The 17690-nt window shown below is 45.7% G+C and overlaps 1 protein-coding gene and 1 long non-coding RNA gene across 5 annotated transcripts in view; one reads left to right on the plus strand and one right to left on the minus strand.

The window, feature by feature from the left end:
- Positions 1 to 201: 201 nt before the first annotated feature.
- Positions 202 to 2578, plus strand: LOC112067990 (uncharacterized). The gene is made up of 3 exons (XR_002893494.1): positions 202 to 286; positions 1637 to 1768; positions 2145 to 2578. It is a non-coding gene; the product is annotated as an uncharacterized lncRNA (long non-coding RNA).
- A 4-nt stretch (positions 2579 to 2582) lies between these two features.
- Positions 2583 to 17690, minus strand: part of LOC112067989 (mitochondrial Rho GTPase 1-A) — a 28001-nt gene continuing 12893 nt past the window's right edge. Inside the window, exons 10-20 of one of the 4 annotated variants that reach the window (XM_024134964.2) lie at positions 17526 to 17634; positions 17168 to 17291; positions 16131 to 16215; positions 15803 to 15948; positions 9640 to 9740; positions 9024 to 9154; positions 8720 to 8803; positions 8477 to 8599; positions 8038 to 8237; positions 6574 to 6696; positions 2583 to 4047 (exon numbers count right to left, since the gene is read on the minus strand). In XM_024134964.2, the coding sequence (XP_023990732.1) occupies positions 3930 to 4047; positions 6574 to 6696; positions 8038 to 8237; positions 8477 to 8599; positions 8720 to 8803; positions 9024 to 9154; positions 9640 to 9740; positions 15803 to 15948; positions 16131 to 16215; positions 17168 to 17291; positions 17526 to 17634 (1344 nt within the window). In that variant the 3' untranslated portion in view covers positions 2583 to 3929. Of the gene's footprint in view, positions 4048 to 6573; positions 6697 to 8037; positions 8241 to 8476; positions 8600 to 8719; positions 8804 to 9023; positions 9155 to 9639; positions 9741 to 15802; positions 15949 to 16130; positions 16216 to 17167; positions 17292 to 17525; positions 17635 to 17690 lie in introns of all 4 variants that reach the window. The other 3 variants (XM_070437986.1, XM_024134963.2, XM_024134965.2) reach the window with 3 other exon arrangements.

Genomic DNA, 17690 nt, shown 5'->3' on the forward strand with positions numbered 1-17690 from the left:
GTTTACAGCGACGCAGATCAGCCAGCTGCCGAGCTCCGCTGTCTCACAGTCAGCAGCCTCTAGGAACACACTGACTCTGCTCCCCCAGTTGGATCGGGACCAGCCTGCAATCTGGCCCTGTTCAAGCCGGTAGGCAGGCAGGCAAGTACCTTCGGCTCCGTTGCACTGCCGCATGCGTGCCTCCGGCGCAGAGAAAGATGGGTTTTTGGCTGCGAGGTGAGAACACCACCCACACCAACAGAAGGCTTCGAGGAACCCCGGTTCACACCAGCTGGCTCTCACTCCGGTACTTTATCACGTTATGTCATCAGATAGACAGTGCGRMCGTGTGACTCAGTGAGTAGACTTGGCTGAAGAGTATTCAAATTCAACTCTCACAAATTTGGGTGTAGGCTATTAAAATACATAACATAGTATTCAGACAGTGGAAGTGCCTGATACGGATCTAATTCAAAGAGGGCCAATTCTATCCTGTAATATTTCCATCCAACATTCACTGAAAGGGTAGTACATTCAATCATGAAGCATAGCACCTACTGATCTACTATCATAGTCAGTTTAGGACACCTATAGTACCAAGTACCAACCAATGTTTTACTTTTTTTTCACCTTCCTTCCTCTCTGTATCTGGGTGGTAAAGTGGGTTGAGGTTCAGAGGAGGGTAATAAGGGCCTGTAAATTCCAGGTTGCGTTTTAGGGTCATAAACAAACACTCCCCTGCAGSCCTGCAATGACAATCAGCAAAATGATGGGTCTTCCATTCCAGAGGACCACCRACKCATTATCTATAATCACTTCAAACAAACCATTCATTTAAGATCAACCTATGTGTGTGTTCTGTTGTTTGTGTGCACATGCATGTGCTTGTGTGTGCCCACGTAAGTTATTTTGTGGCTGTGGGGTGCAGCTGCTTTTGAGTGGGTAGCACTGTAAAGAGATTGTATCTCTCTCACAAAACTTCCCCGCGCTATTCGCGCTATTCGATAGTATTACCATGGAAACAATATGGCWAAGGTTATTTTTAACCTTATGGGTCTTCTGACACCTACACAGCACTTTTGGATGAAACTGCAGCCTACAATGTTTTAACAGCGAAATACTATACTACCAACCCTACAGTCCTCAACTGGCCTCAAAACGCTTCCTCCGAGAGAGAGCTAAGCTGTTGGGATGCCATCTGCAGTCAACTGTACAATTACCATGTGTGAGATGAGATCACAATTAAACTAATCTCATCACCCAGAACCAAATCTCAACTACTCTATAAGTATACTGAATGTGGGMTCTCCATTTCTAATGACTTTTCCTATTACTTTAGCCTAACACTGCTGTGGTTTCCATTCAAACTTCTATTTAGATCATGCTCACTTGAGTATCACCMTCTGATAGCCTTGGCTTAACTAACCCATGAGSAAAGCARTCCAYTCCKCTGCTGGTTGCACATYRTGAAATCTATGCAATTTGGCCWGTCAGTTAGACACTTACTCATATGTTACTCATGAGTTACAGCGACACTTGGAGACAATCATAGTATCCACATCCCCCATGTCYCCAGTGAGTGACTCAAACCATTGGCAGGCAACCGCCAATTTAAYTGATCTAATTGGGTGAAGCGTTCACATGTCAACTTTCACAGGTCAACTGCTGGTGGCGTCAGCTCTGAAAGTGGAACAGCCCYCGGAACAGAAGAGAGAGCAGAGGAACGGAGGCGAACCGCGGGTAAACACCTGCACTGCGAGAGGAATGCTTATGAACTCTGCCTCAGAATGTGAGTAGTAGCTCTGTCTGCGTAGGTGTTAACTGGTGAAAACAGGTACATACGACCTGCTAGACACACATGTACTCACTCACACGTACACACTMTTAAGGCTCTGCGTTCCATGTATTTGCATCTCTCTCACACAAAAACACAGAGTAAAAATAAACAGACCGATCGGTTAGGCCCTAGGGAATAATCTTCATGGKTTAACAGGCAATTTTATGCAGTCTGGTGGGGATCATTAGAGAGAGACTAGTTACATCTGGTCCCTGAGGGACCCGTTTGGGCCCTGCATATTGTTATTAGGTAGCCGTGGTGGTGTACAGTCTGTGCTGTCTGTGGATATTGGAATCATTATGACAATACTGCCACCATGTGTCCACAGGCAGACCTACAGTTACATCACCTCATCACATGACCTCATCCTTCACGTGAACTTTGGGAGCAAGAATCAGGGGTAATGACATCACTGGCTGCCTCCTTCCCTACCCCTCAGTTGGACCTTCCCTGACCAATGTAGTGAGGACCTGGAATGAAATGACCTCAAGACAACAAATACACTCTAGCCAAAATTACACCAATCACTTCTGCAGATGACTTGCATAATGTGCTCTGAGAAAGGTACTGTTCCCGAAAACGTTGGTGATACCCAATAAATCATTGGAAGCGTATATATTATGCYACTTTATTTAAATGTACCTCTCCGTTTGTCAGCACCTCTGACTATTTGGATGTGCATCAACTGCTCTGCTTTTTATATAAAGTGCATAATGGGGGAAAAAAGGATGGATCCCAAATGCAATAAAACATTCTTGACACGGGATTAAAGTGGATTTATTTATTATAAACATTGGAAAGGCAAAATGTCAAACACAATTGTCCTAATGTTCTGGGAGTTGGGGGTGCTGGATAACATTTGGATAATTGGAATAGTACCATTGTGAAGAATGTTGGCTTCATAATAACAGTATATTTGATATTATAACAATATTGGAGGATGATCAGAAAAAAGCAAAGCATGCAAAATACAGCTCCTGCAAATATAATAACTGTTCAGCCTCACATACACACATAGCAAGCACACACAATGACATGCATGCCCAACACACACAACACCTGGGTGGTCCATACCCATACAGGAAGCCATGGGAGGGCCACAGAGGATACTTCTGCCTTACTGAGTTCTAGGGGTGCCTTACTGAGTTCTAGGGGTAAGGCGCAGACACCCAACAAGTATCATCCCATACGGAACATCCATTGATTGAACATGGGCTGATTCAGCCTTACAAATTTGTAAGTGTGCCACCAAGCTTCTGACCCTGGAAGGCAAACTAAAGAACACCCTTCTTTTAATAACAGCAGAACAGCCTTTACTGAACAGGTTTGAGGATATTAGAAAATACTAAATAACGGAGTGAAAGCTAATCCCTTTATAGCCTCGAATGTGGCTTTGTTGTACCATTATAGCTTCAGCACGTGGACTTCATAATGTCCCGTTTGTTCAAATAAAACAAATATACAAGCAGTTATATGTATATACACATTATTTACACATTGTTTCAGTATTTGTTTTAAAGCATATGTTTTTGTGTATGGTATTGGTTCTTTTGCGTACCCATTTCACTACCCTTACTTCAACTGATTAAGATTGAGTTGTTTCACCATTTCAATCCACACAGGTATGCCCCCCCAAAAAATGTTTTATATATTGGCAAAGAGAAGAAATTCCGAACTTCATCAGTAGTTATATAATCACATTCTCAATATAAATATTATATATAGACATACTGAGTGCGCAGACACCAAAATAAAGAACAGTCATTTTCTTGTGAAATCTCTAGGTGTATAACTAAATAAGGTTTGCCTTTTCCCCTCATCACATTGGGGACATACTGGATGTTTTATGATCTCAGAGAGATATTTATTGGGAGAGGGTACAAGGTTTAGCCTGGTCCCAGATCTGTTACTGCTGTTCTGCCATATCCTATCGCCTATGTGGCAGATCCTAACTTGCACTTAAGTTGAATTTTCACTTAGTCATGTATTGATGTCAATGGGAGACTGGAGTGAATCCTAGCGTTTCACTTATAGACCTAGTAGTTGGCAAAACAGCACAAACAAATTTGGGTACAAGTATCGCAGAGGTTAGATTTGCACGGTGGTGGGTGGATCACCGTTGTTTGAGCAGCACTCTGCACATGGCGAAGCCCAGCACGGCGAACATAGTGGCTCCCACGCTCACTCTCAACCAGAAGGTGGAGCTCTTCAGGTCAGCCTGTGTCACATGTCTGAGAAGAGAGAGATACAGAGAGAGAGAGATACAGAGAGAGAGAGAGATACAGAGAGAGAGAGAGATACAGAAGAGAGATACAGAAGAGAGAGATACAGAAGAGGGAGATACAGAAGAGAGAGATACAGAAGAGAGAGATACAGAAGAGAGCGAGAGAGAGAGCGAGAGAAATAAACAGAGTGAGAGCACATAGGTCAGAGTTGGCAGAGACAACTAAGCAACAATATGTAATGTTTGTACATAACCTCTCTGCTTACACAGATCATGATACACGCTACAGTGCATTCTGAAAGTATTCAGGCCCCTTCCATTTTCCCACATTTTGTTACATTACAGCCTTATTCTAAAATAGATTTATTTTTTTATTTTATTTTTTAAATACTCAATCTACACACAATACCCCACAATGACAAAGCAAAAACAGTTTAAAAAATAATAATTTTGCAAATGTATTATAAGATTTAAAACAGAAATACCTTATTTACATAAGTATTCAGACCATTTGCTATGAGAGTTGAAATTGAGCTCAGATGCATCCTGTTTCCATTGATCATCCTTGAGTTGTTTCTACAACTTGATTGTAGAAACATTACCTGTGGTAAATTCAATTGATTGGACATGATTTGGAAAGGCACACACCTGTCTATCTAAGGTCCCAAAGTTGAAAGTGCATGACAGAGCAAAACCAAGCCACGAGGTCGAAGAAATTGTCCGTAGAGGCTCCGAGACAGGATTGTGTCGAGGCACAGATCTGGGAAGGTACCAAAACATATCTGCAGCATGGAAGTCCCAAAACACAATGGCCTCCATCATTCTTAAAATGGAAGAAGTTTGGAACCACCAAGACTTTTCCAAGAGCTGGCGCCCGCCAAACTGAGCAATCGGGGAGGGCCTGGGTCAGGGAGGTGACCAAGAACCGATGGTCACTCTGACAGATTCCAGAGTTCCTCTGTGGAGATAGGATTTCTCAGAAGGACAAACCATCTCTGCAGCACTACACCTATCAGGCCTTTGGTAGAGTGGCCTGACAGAAGCCACTCCTCAGTAAAAGACATGACAGCCCGCTTGGAGTTTTCCAAAAGGCACCTAAAGGACTCTCAAGACCATGAGAAACAAGATTCTCTGGTCTGATGAAACCAAGATTGAACTCTTTGGCCTGAACGCCAAGTGTCACGTCTGGAGAAACCTGGCACCATCCCTCGGTGAAGCATGGTGGTGGCAGCGTCATGCTGTGGGATATTTTTCAGTTGAGTACTTAGTGTTAGCATACAGAGTAGATCCTTGATGAAAACCTGCTCCAGAGCGCTCGGGACCTCAGACTGGGGCAAGGTTCACCTTCCAACAGGACAACAACCCTAAGCAACACAAGACAACGCAGGAGTGGCTTCGGGACAAGTCTCTGAATGTCCTTCAGTGGCCCAGCAGAGCCCGGACTCTTACCCAATCAACATTTCCTGGAGAGACCTGAAAATATTGCTTGTGCAGCGACACTCCCCATCCAACCTGACAGAGCTTGAGAGGATCTGCAGAGAAGAATGGGAGAAACTCCCCAAATACAGGTGCGCCAAGCTTGCAGCGTCATACCCAAGTATAATCTAGGCTGTAATTGCTGCCAAAGGTGCTTCAACAAAGTACTGAATAAAGGGCCTGAATATTTATGTAAATGTGATATTTCAGGTTGATATTTTTTAAACATTTGCAAAAAATATAAAAAATAATACTGTTTTTGCTTTGTCATTATGGGGTATTGTGTGTAGATAGTTTTTTTCCCCCTCATCAATTTAATACATTTTAGAACAAGGCTGTAACAAGAAAAAAATGTGGAAAAAGTCAAGGGGTGTGAAATGCTTTTCGAATGCACTGTATGTAGGAGTTCACTCAAAACAGCGTGACTTTGAACCTCCGTACAGTCCTATGTACTAATCACAACTAAAGCTGCCAAAAGATGAACGTCCAACAGGATGAACAGATGAGACACTAGAAATGCGCATTATTAGACTACATATGCATTATTCATTAATGAAGAGGAACATAACGAACAAGGTTGGAATAGAACAAGATGGTAAAACAAGTGACAAATGACAGAGAGGATCAAGGAACTCAGAATCAGGGAATGTTGGGATGAGGCAAAAGAATAAGAGTGAGACGTCATGAAGATTTACAGGAAAACAAACAGTGGTTTATGACAATCTACAGCACAAAATCCACGAGAAAAACGCCCAAACTCCAAAACAGGGTCAAAACAYAGGCGATGAACAGCAAATGAAGAGAAGAGGGACAAATGAAGAGGAGGATTGTTAAACAGAAGAGTGTGAAGGCAGACAGGTTTCTCAGAGAGAGAAAGAGAGAGAGAGAGAAAGAGAGAGAGAGAAAGAGAGAGAAAAAAGACAGAATCCACATGATTAACAAAATGACAAAACGTTTCGGGGGCAAAATGAAACGGCAAGCGAAGAAGAAGAGGAGGAATAACGTAAAGGAGGATTGTGAAACAGAAGAGTTGGAAGGTCTCTGAAAGAGTAAGGACCTGCTGAGAATGGCGGAGTAGAGCTTGGCCTTCACCGTCTGCACCAGCTCTGAGTTGATGAAGTTCTGCAGGTGGCAGAAGGTGCACCTGTTACAGGTACACATACAGCGCAGCCGAGCGTGACTAAGGAGAGAGACAGAGGTGCACCCACCCACACACATACGCAGGCACAAAGACGAGAGAGTTAGAACAAAGACCAATGTCACCAGAAGGTTTGAGCTCTTTGGTCCATAGAGCTCATCTCTTATCAGGGTAAAAACCAAGTGCACCCACCCAGGAAGAGATGAGCATAATTGTCTAATTAAACAACGGGAGAGCACGACCACAAGTCTGATCCATTGTAATCTTCACCTCACACTGTTGGGGTTAGTAATCTCCAAATAGCCACTTTGGATCAATTTGGATCATTTTCAACATTGTTAAATGTCCTCATGCCACCACAGAGTTAGAGGTCTATATATTAAAACAAAATGCACTAGATTGGCCTCCCGGGTGGCGCAGTGGTCTAAGTCACTGCATCGCAGTGCTAGTTGTGCCACCAGAGACTCTGGGTTCGAGCCCAGGCTCTGTCGCAGCCGGCCGCGACCGGGAGGTCCGTGGGGCGACGCACAATTGGCCTAACGTCGTCCGGGTTAGGGAGGGTTTGGCCGGCAGGGATATTCTTGTCTCATCGCGCACTAGCGACTCCCGTGGCGGGCCGGGCGCAGTGCACGCTGACCAGGTCGCTAGGTGTACGGTGTTTCCTCCGACACATTGGTGCGGCTGGCTTCCGGGTTGAATGCGCGCTGTGTTAAGAAGCAGTGCGGCTTGGTTGGGTTGTGTTTCGGAMGACGCATGGCTCTCGACCTTCGCCTCTCCCGAGTCCGTAGGGGAGTTGCAGCGATGAGACAGTAACTACTAACAATTGGATACCACGGAATTGGGGAGAAAAAGGGGGTAAAAAAAAAAAAAAAGCACTAGATTAAGTATGTTGATGCTGTCCCCATTGTGTTGGCTACAGTTCTGAGAAGTACAGTTCAGATGAGTCCAGTCCACGGTGACAGAGAGGTGATCAGTGTGGACAACAGCCTGACAGAGAGAATAGTGGGAGAAGGGGCACACAAGGGCAGTAAACATACAGTAGCAGCTAATGGCAAACTGAATCTACCACATTACCTACAACGTCTAACCAAGAGTTCAGAGTCTCTATATTTCAAATGTGAAGTGGCACCAATTTGGGAAGTGAGGGATTTGGGAAGTGAGGGATGAGGTAGAATTTAACAGCTTAGGGGCAGTTTTAGGGCTTGAGGTGGGGTTTTGGGGCAATGGGTTTTACAGCATGAGATGGGGTCTTAAAATATTTTAAAGGATTTTCTTTAGGGATTGGAGAGGGTTTAAGGGCTTAAGGTAGAGCTTTAGGGTTTGAGCGAGGGATTTTAAGGCTCGACATGGGGCCTAATACAACAGAGTGCCCCRACTACTCACGGGTGCATGGCCATGGTGGTGAGTTTGGTGTAGATGTCTTTGCAGGGTGCGTCTGGCGTGTTGCAGGTGAAGGCCTGCGGAGGGGGCATCTTGTGCTTCCTACAGAACTCCAGAGGGGTGAGGGCGTATAGCTGCTTGGTCTCCTGGAGGTCCGACTTGGCTGCGATCATCATGCACGGCGTCTTGGTGTCCATGAAGTACTGCTGCAAAAGGCAGAGGGATATTGTTATTGGACACTGTCGTATTCCATTCAGCAATATACTTTAAAGACCATGAACATTTTTAAACGCTCCAGAGAAGCACATATTGGTAATAATATGGTAATAAGATGGTTTCCGCTTTAAAAACATTCACTTTAATTCAGTGGTAAAATAGTGTTGGGTAGCCATCTTGAAATACTAAATAGACAAACAGGGTATTGGTTGTGAACGGCACATACCTTGAAGACTCTGGCGCAGTACTCGAAGGAGTGGGGGTTGCTGGCGTCGTACACCAGACACACAATGTCACAAGCCAGGTCAGTGTCCGAGAGGACGTCAAAGTCTGAGAAGACCTCGTGGAGCTGCGGGAGAGGAAACCAAATGGAAGAAGTTAATGAACACACACAACGTTTAGGCTGAAAAGCTGTGGACAAATAAACACCATCCAATCGATTAAGAGTAAGTCAAAACAGACGACTCACCAGTAGGTATTTCTCCTGACCATACACATATGCTGTGCTGATAGCATAGTAGGACATGTGCTCTTCGCTAACAGTGTTTTGACGCTGAGAGAAAAAAGGAGGGGGGAAAAAAACTTCAAACACACAAAGAGTTTACCAATACCAAGAGGAATTCCAAAAAGTTTTAAACAGGCAGTAGACTGAAGTATTTGGAGTGGCGTGTTTAAATTTAAGTCGTTCAAATGTTTCTTCCGTRCAGGGAAGTTTTRCTTGCCACCGACTTACAACTTACTCTTTGAGGGAATGAATTAATGTTGACACTGACCGTGAGGTTTCTTCCAAGGAAGGCTTGCAGGAAGCCGCTCTTGCCACTGCCGCTGTCCCCGAAGACGTTACAGCGGAACACACTGCGCTGGGTCTGCTTCTTCTGCAGGTCAATCTTCTTGTCCCTCGTCACTGTAGAACGGGGAGGACACACACTGTTTAGTTTCCACCGCAAATGAACGTATATGATTGAATGCTTCATATGCTGCGGATGTCTTTAGTCCTATGCAGAATGTGGTTTCAGTACGTGTAACTTCGTCCCTGCTCTCTAGATAGAGAAGTTAATACAACACAAAGTTCTAACACACAATGTTTCCAGGTTGGCTGTAGACTAGAGGTTACAGCTAACTTTGGTAGAAGTCATCTTCTATACTGTTAACTCAAATACAACAAGGTTCCAGTCGAACAACGTTTACTCAACCGTATTACCACAACACATGGCTGCCTTTGCACGCAGGCCAGGTTCATCTAAAACGAGTCCTGCGCAGGCGCACTAATAACAGAGTGATAGCACCGTAATATATACCGTCCCACATTCAGAGCCATATCTATAGGTCTCTGCTCATATCTAATCTAGTGGCCGTCTCAGTTGCCATGACAACGGGCTGTCCTCCCACCTGTGATGGCCGCTGCCTGGGACTCCTGCTCAGAGATGATGGAGTAACCAAGGTAACCCAGGTACTCCAGGCAGCGCTGGACATCTAGGTAGGTGGTCAACCTGGGCACAGGGAAACACAGAGGAGTTAATGGAAACTGTCATACACTGTAAGAAACATTGTCTTGGGGGTTCATTCAGACTTCCATAGTTTAGATAAATGCACAAAGTGTATCGTTTGTTTAACAAAGTAGTACATCTCTCGTGTTAAATCAAATCAAATTTTATTTGTCACAAACATGGTTAGCAGATGTTAATGTGAGTGTAGCGAAATGCTTGTGCTTCTAGTTCCGACCATGCAGTAATATCTAACAAGTAATCTAACAATTTCACAACAACTACCTTATACACACAAGTGTAAAGGAATGAATAAGAATATGTACATAAAAATATAAGAATGATCGATGGCCGAACGGCATAGGCAAGATGCAGTAGATGGTATAGAGACAGTATATACATTTGAGATGAGTAATGTAGGGTATTAAACATTATACAAAGTGGTATTGTTTAAAGTGGCTAGTGATACATTTAATACATCAATTTTTTCATTATTTAAGTGGCTAGAGATGAGTCAGTATGTTGGCAGCAGCCACTCAATGTTAGTGATGGCTGTTTAACAGTCTGATGGCCTTGAGATTGAAAAACAGCTTCTGTCTCTTGGTCCCCGCTTTGATGCACCTGTACTGACCTCGCCTTCTGGATGATAGCAGGGTGAACAGGCAGTGGCTCGGGGGGTTGTTGTCCTTGATGATCTTTTTGGCCTTCCTGTGGTGTAGGTGTCCTGGAGGGCAGGTAGTTTGCCCCCGGTGATGCGTTGTGCAGACCCTCACTACCGTCTGGAGAGCCTTACAGTTGTGGACGGAGCAGTTGCCGTCTCAGGCGGTGATAAAGCCCGACAGGATGCTCTCGATTGTGCATCTGTAAAAGTTTGAGTGTTTTTGGTGACAAGCCAAATTTCTTCAGCCTCCTGAGGTTGAAGAGGCGCTGCTGCACCTTCTTCACCACGCTGTCTGTGGGGGTGGACCATTTCAGTTTGTCCGTGATGTGTACGCAGAGGAACTTAAAACTTTCCACCTTCTCCACTACTGTCCCGTCGATGTGGATCGGGGGCTGCTCCCTCTGCTGTTTCCTGAAGTCCACGATCATCTCCTTTGTTTTGTTGACATTGAGTGTGAGGTTATTTTCCTGACACCACACTCCGAGGGCCCTCACCTCCTTCCTGTAGGCCGTCTCGTCGTTGTTGGTAATCAAGCCTACCACTGTAGTGTCGTGATGATTGAGTTGGAGGCGTGCATGGCCACGCAGTCATGGGTGAACAGGGAGTACAGGAGGGGGCTGAGAACGCACCCTTGTGGGGCCCCAGTGTTGAGGATCAGCAGGGTGGAGATGTTGTTACCTACCCTCACCACCTGGGGGCGGCCAGTCAGGAAGTCCAGGTCCCAGTTGCAGAGGGCGGGGTCGAGACCCAGGGTCTCGAGCTTAATGACGAGTTTGGAGGGTACTATGGTGTTAAATGCTGAGCTGTAGTCGATGAACAGCATTCTTACATAGGTCTTGTCCAGATGGGTTAGGGCAGTGTGCAGTGATTGCGATTGCGTCGTCTGTGGACCTATTGGGGCGGTAAGCAAATTGGAGTGGGTGTCAGGTAGGGTGGAGGTGATATGGTCCATGACTAGTCTCTCAAAGCACTTCATGATGACGGAAGTGAGTGCTACYGGGTGATAGTCATTTAGCTCAGTTAACTTCGCTTTCTTGGGAACAGGAACAATGGTGGCCCTCTTGAAGCATGTGAGGACAGCAGACTGGGATAGGGAGAGATTAAATATGTCTTGTGAGAGCATTATTATGTTATAATGCTGTAACTGCATCAAATGGTTGTTTTATGCAACAGAATAGAGGGTTCTTATAACTCTATTGTATCTGTGTGAACTGAAAGTGGGCCTCTGGGGGATTTAACACTGACAGGAGATTTACGATGTCTTTGGGTGATACCGCATTCCAAAGCATGTCCGTAAACACACCAGCCAGCTGGTCTGCGCATGCTCTGAGGACGCGGCTGGGGATGACGTCTGGGCCGGAAGCCTTGCGAGGGTTAACACTTTTAAATGTTTTACTCACGTTGGCTGCAGTGAAGGAGAGCCTGCAGGTTTTGGTAGTGGGCTGTGTCAGTGGCACTGTATTGTCCTCAAAGCGAGCAAAGAAGTTTGTTTAGCTTGTCTGGGAGCAAGACATTGTGGTCCGCGACGGGGCTGGTTTTCTTTTTGTAGTCCGTGATTGACTGTAGACCCTACCACATACCTCTCATGTCTGAGCAGTTGAATTGCTTGTTTGATTGCCTTGCGGAGGGAATAGCTACACTGTTTGTATTCGGTCATGTTTCCGGTCACCTTGCCCTGATTAAAAGCAGTGGTTTGCCGCCATCTATCCACGGTTTCGGGTTAGGGTAGGTTTTAAGTCACAGTGGGTACAACATCTCCTCTGCACTTCCTTATAAACTCACTCACCGAATCAGCGTATAAATTTATATTATTCTCTGAGGCTACCCGGAACATGTCCCAGTCCGCGTGATCAAAACAATCTTGAAGCGTGGATTCCGATTGGTCAGACAAGCGTTGAATAGTCCTTGTCACACCTGAACACACACACACACACAGACAGACAGACACACGCAAACACACACACTCTTCCGGCGCCGACAGAGATGGCCGCCTCGCTTCGGGTTCCTAGGAAACTATGCAGCTCCATTTCTCTCATCATGAAGTGCTTTGAGAGACTAGACCCACTGCAATTTGCGTACCGACCCAATAGGTCCACAGATGATGCAATCGCCATCACACTGCATACTGCCCTATCCCATCTGGACAAGAGGAATACCTATGTAAGAATGCTGTTCATCGACTACAGCTCAGCATTCAACACAATAGTACCCGCAAAGCTCATCATTACGCTTGAAGCCCTGGGTCTCAACCCCGCCCTGTGCAATTGGGTCCTGGACTTCCTGACGGCCCCCCCAGGTGGTGAAGGTAGGAAACAACATCTCTACTTCACTGATCCTCAACACTGGGACCCCACAAGGGTGCGTGCTCAGCCCCCTCCTGTACTCCCTGTTCACCAATGACTACGTGGCCATGCACGTCTCCAACTCAATCATCAAGTTTACAGACCACACAACAGTAGTGGGATTGATTACCAACAACAACAAGACAGCCTATAGGGAGGAGGTGAGGGCACTCGGAGTGTGGTGTCAGGAAAACAACCTCTCCCTCAACGTCAACAAAACAAAGGAGATGATCGTGGACTTCCAGGAACAGCAGAGGGAGCACCCCCCTATCCACATCGACAGGACAGCAGTGGAGAAGGTGGAAAAATTCAAGTTCCTCTGCGTACACATCATGACAAACTGAAATGGCCCACCCACACAGACAAGCGTGGTGAAGAAGGCGCAGCAGTGCTTGTCACCTAAAACCTCAAACTTTTACAGATGCACAATTGAGAGCATCCTGCTGTATCACCCACTGGTACGGCAACTGCACAGCCCAAAACCGCAAGGCTCTCCAGAGGGTGGTGCAGTCTGCACTACGCATCACCGGGGCAAACTACCAGCCCTCCAGGACACCTACAGCACCCGATGTCAACGGAAGGCCAAAAAGATCATCAAGGACAACAACCACCCGAGCCACTGCCTGTTCACCCTGCTATCTCCAGAAGGCGAGGTCAGTACAGTGCATCAAAGCTGGGACCGAGAGACTAAAAATGTCTTCCAACTCAAGGCCATCAGACTGTTAAACAGCCAACACTAACACAGAGAGGCTGCTGCCTACATAGACTTGAAATCATTGGCCACTTTAATACATGGATCACTAGTCAGTTTAATAATGACACTTTAATAATGTTTACATATCTTGCATGACTAATCTCATATGTATATACTGTATTTTATACCATCTACTGCATCTTGCCTATGCGCTGTCGGTCATCGCTCATCCATATATTTATATGTATATATTCATGTTCCATTCCTTTACTTAGATTGTGTGTGTATAGGTAGTTGTGGAATTGTTTGATATTGCTGCACTGTCAGAACTAGAAACACAAGCATTTTGCTACTCTCGCAATAACATCTGCTAACTATGTGTATGAGACCAATAACATTTTATTTGATTTGTGTGCGTGTCTGTCTTCCTGTATGTGTTCAGGTGTGTCGTCTGTCTGCGTTTTCAGGTGTGTCGGTCTGTCTGCGCGTGTTTTCAGGTGTGTGTGTGTGTCTGTATCGGTCTGTCTGTCTGTGTTTTCAGGTCTGTGTTTTCAGGTGTGTCGGTCTGTGTTTTCAGGTGTGTGTTGTGTGTGTGTGTGTGTGTGGTGTGTGTGTGTGTGTCTGTATCGGTCTGTCTGTCTGTGTTTTCATGTGTGTGTGTCTTCAGGTGTGTGTGTGTGTGTCTGTATCGGTCTGTCTGTCTGTGTTTTCAGGTGTGTCGGTCTGTCTGTGTTTTCAGGTGTGTCGGTCTGTCTGTGTTTTCAGGTGAGTCTGTCTGTCTGTGTTTTCAGGTGAGTCTGTCTGTCTGTGTTTTCAGGTGATCTGTCTGTCTGTGTTTCAGGTGAGTCTGTCTGCGCGTGTTTTCAGGTGAGTCTGTCTGCGCGTGTTTTCAGGTGAGTCTGTCTGCGCGTGTTTTCAGGTGTGTGTGTGTGTGTCTGTATCGGTCTGTCTGGCTGTGTTTTCAGGTGTGTCCTCGTTTTCAGGTCTGGTTTTTTCAGGTGTGTCGGTCTGTCTGTGTTTCAGGTGTGTCTGTGTTACGGGATTTTTGTGTTTATGACTAAAATATGTATACATTTGACTTAGTGTTACTGTATGAATGAAACTTATTATAATCATAATGCTGAATGTAATGTGTTCCTTATTAGAAGAATGGAGTTATCTTCAGACAGGCTGGAATGCTGTGTTCCTTACAGGACATTCTGTCTCTACCAGGGAGGGGAGAGACCTTGGGTTGGTTGCAGATGTTTAACAAGGTGGCGACAACGTAATGAGGCTGTGAACTGTATTGCCATTGTATTCTAGAGGAGGATGGACATTAAGACTTATGACATCATCTTTATTATATAACCTGATGTAAATTGTACTATGATTCAGTACTCTCGAGAATAAACGCTATTGATTGATTGATTTTGAGACTGGTTCCTGTCCATTTAATGCTGATAAGTATCTTACAAATTCTTATGTATGGACAGAGCGTTTTAATTGAATTGGTTGATAAACATAGGAATTAAAATTCCTTTAACAGTCTGTCTGCGTTTTCAGGTGTGTCTGTCTGTCTGCGTTTTCAGGTGTGTTTGTCTGTCTGCGTTTCAGGTGTGTCTGTCTGTCTGCGTTTTCAGGTGTGTCTGTCTGTCTGCGTTTTCAGGTGTGTCTGTCTGTCTGCGTTTTCAGGTGTGTCTGTCTGTCTGCGTTTTCAGGTGTGTCTGTCTGTCTGCGTTTTCAGGTGTGTCTGTCTGTCTGCGTTTTCAGGTGTGTCTGTCTGTCTGCGTTTCAGGTTGTGTCTGTCTGTCTGCGTTTCTAGGTGTGTCTGTCTGTCTGCGTTTCAGGTGTTCTGTCTGTCTGCGTTTTCAGGTGTGTCTGTCTGTCTGCGTCTTCAGGTGTGTCTGTCTGTCTGCGTCTTCAGGTGTGTCTGTCTGTCTGCGTCTTCAGGTGTGTCTGTCTGTCTGCGTCTTCAGGTGTGGTCCTGCTGTCTGCGTCTTCAGGTGTGTCTGTCTGTCTGCGTCTTCAGGTGTGTCTGTCTGTCTGCGTCTTCAGGTGTGTCTGTCTGTCTGCGTCTTCAGGTGTGTCTGTCTGTCTGCGTCTTCAGGTGGTGTCTGTCTGTCTGCGTCTTCAGGTGTGTCTGTCTGTCTGCGTCTTCAGGTGTTGTCTGTCTGTCTGCGTCTTCAGGTGGTCCTGTCTGTCTGCGTCTTCAGGTGTGTCTGTCTGTCTGCGTCTTCAGGTGTGTCTGTCTGTGCGTGTCTTCAGGTGTGTCGGTCTGTGCGTGTCTTCAGGTGTGTCGGTCTGTGCGTGTCTTCAGGTGTGTCGGTCTGTGCGTGTCTTCAGGTGTGTGTGTGTCTGTATAGGTCTGTTTGTGCGTGTGGCGGTAACCTACGTCCACTGGGACAGGTAGCCCTGGTAGGTGATCCAGCCTTCGTCGTTGGTGCACACCGTGTTGTTGACGTCGGGACCCCAGGGCATGTAGGGGAACACGTCAAACAGGTCCTTCAGCTCCTCTGGGGACAGGGCACAGTCCCGGTCCTGAAAAACACACACACCTCACGGGTCATTGGCATCTAAAACATAAGGACACACACTAGCTTGACCACTCGATTTATGGTTCATTCACTGCCAGCAGGGTTTAGAAACAGTTTGACTGTTGTTAGTCTGAAATGTTGGCTCCAAATTCAAATGGTATCATTTACCACAGGAAAGGTCAATACCTTGTCATGTTTGTCGAAGACACTCTGGAGGAAGAGGTAGGCATTGTGATTCAGCTCGGTGGTGCAGTCTGGAGGTACTTTCAACCTGGAGGTACGGTAGAGGTGGGGAACACACACACACACGTCAGATGGAGAATCCTGCAGAGATTACGAGATAAATAAGGACACAGATTCAATTATAGCGTCCTCAATGGAAGCTCTGCAGGGAGGAAAGAGAGAGACTTGTGGGTAACTGAGGTCAGAGCCAGAAGGGGGATGGATGTTAATCCTGACTGTACTGGGGCTTTAGTGACCCATCTCAATCTGAAAGAAGGGAGACAGACATATTTTGTTGTACTGGGTCAAGCCAAAGTGTATTTCTTTATTTATTATTACTTATTGGAAGTCTGAGGCTCAGATTGTCCTTGAGGAAGACAAAGGCAATAAAAGCATGATGAACTAAGCACACGCAACGGTCAATATCTGTGCCTGTGGGAAGAGGTAAAGACATGCACACTAATTAGGTAGGGCTGGTAATTGCCAGGGACCTCACGATACAATATTATCACTATACTTAGGTGCCGATACGATATGTATTGCGATTTGATACTGTGTTTTTATTGCGATTCAACTTTCCAAACATACTGCTCATCATATGTCTGCTGCAGAAGGACAAGAAAAAATGTGTTTTGATCAGTCATTGAAATAAAAGTGCTGAAAACAAGTTGGCTCCCTATTTAAAAACAAGATGGAGAACAAGCTATGAATGAAAAATACTGGAGTTTTGGTGCAGGTACAGCCAACTAACTCAAAAATTATATTTTGCGATATTGTCAAAACGATACAACATTTCATCAATAACAAAATCCCAATATGAAACTGTATTGARCCCCCCCCCCATCACTACTAATAGGGGACATAGTTTGTTGGTATGGGTGTAGAAACAGACAGCACACCCTGGAGGAACAGGTTGTAGTGGACGTGTAGAAACAGGCAGCACACTGACGTGAGTGGGAACAGGTTGTAGTGGGACGTGTAGAAACAGGCAGCACACTCACGTGAGTGGGAACAGGTAGTCCTGGTGGAGTTCCAGGTCGTCGTCGTAGCCGAACCTCCTGAGGACCGTCCAGGTGGTCTCATGTCTCCCCCTCTGGATGAAGAGGGTGTGGAGGAACAGGAACCCTGAGGACCACCACCATGATATYGGTCAACTACAGTGTGTGTGTGWTCGGAATGTGGAATATGGGGACATTATTCAAACATACCCCAACATGCTCAAACATGGTGCTTCAGAAAGGTGTGACTAGTTTGATAAGAAATGCAGGACTGAGATGGCAAAGAAACAGAAAAGGACACACATTTGGATCAACAGGAAGTTCATTGTCTTCGCTCCCTCCCTTTGTCAATAGAGCATACCTTTGAGAGTGAGGCCGTTGTCACACACACCGTCGATCACGTTCTTCCTCACAACGTTCTTCACGTCCTCCAGGGCCTGGGATGCCAGTGGGGCATTGAAGCATGTCCTCTGCGCACACACACACACAAATCACCAAAGCGGACAAGGAAAACACTGAAATAACT

This window comes from Salvelinus sp. IW2-2015, unplaced genomic scaffold, assembly GCF_002910315.2.
Source record: "Salvelinus sp. IW2-2015 unplaced genomic scaffold, ASM291031v2 Un_scaffold19, whole genome shotgun sequence".
NCBI classification, from domain to species: domain Eukaryota; kingdom Metazoa; phylum Chordata; class Actinopteri; order Salmoniformes; family Salmonidae; genus Salvelinus; species Salvelinus sp. IW2-2015.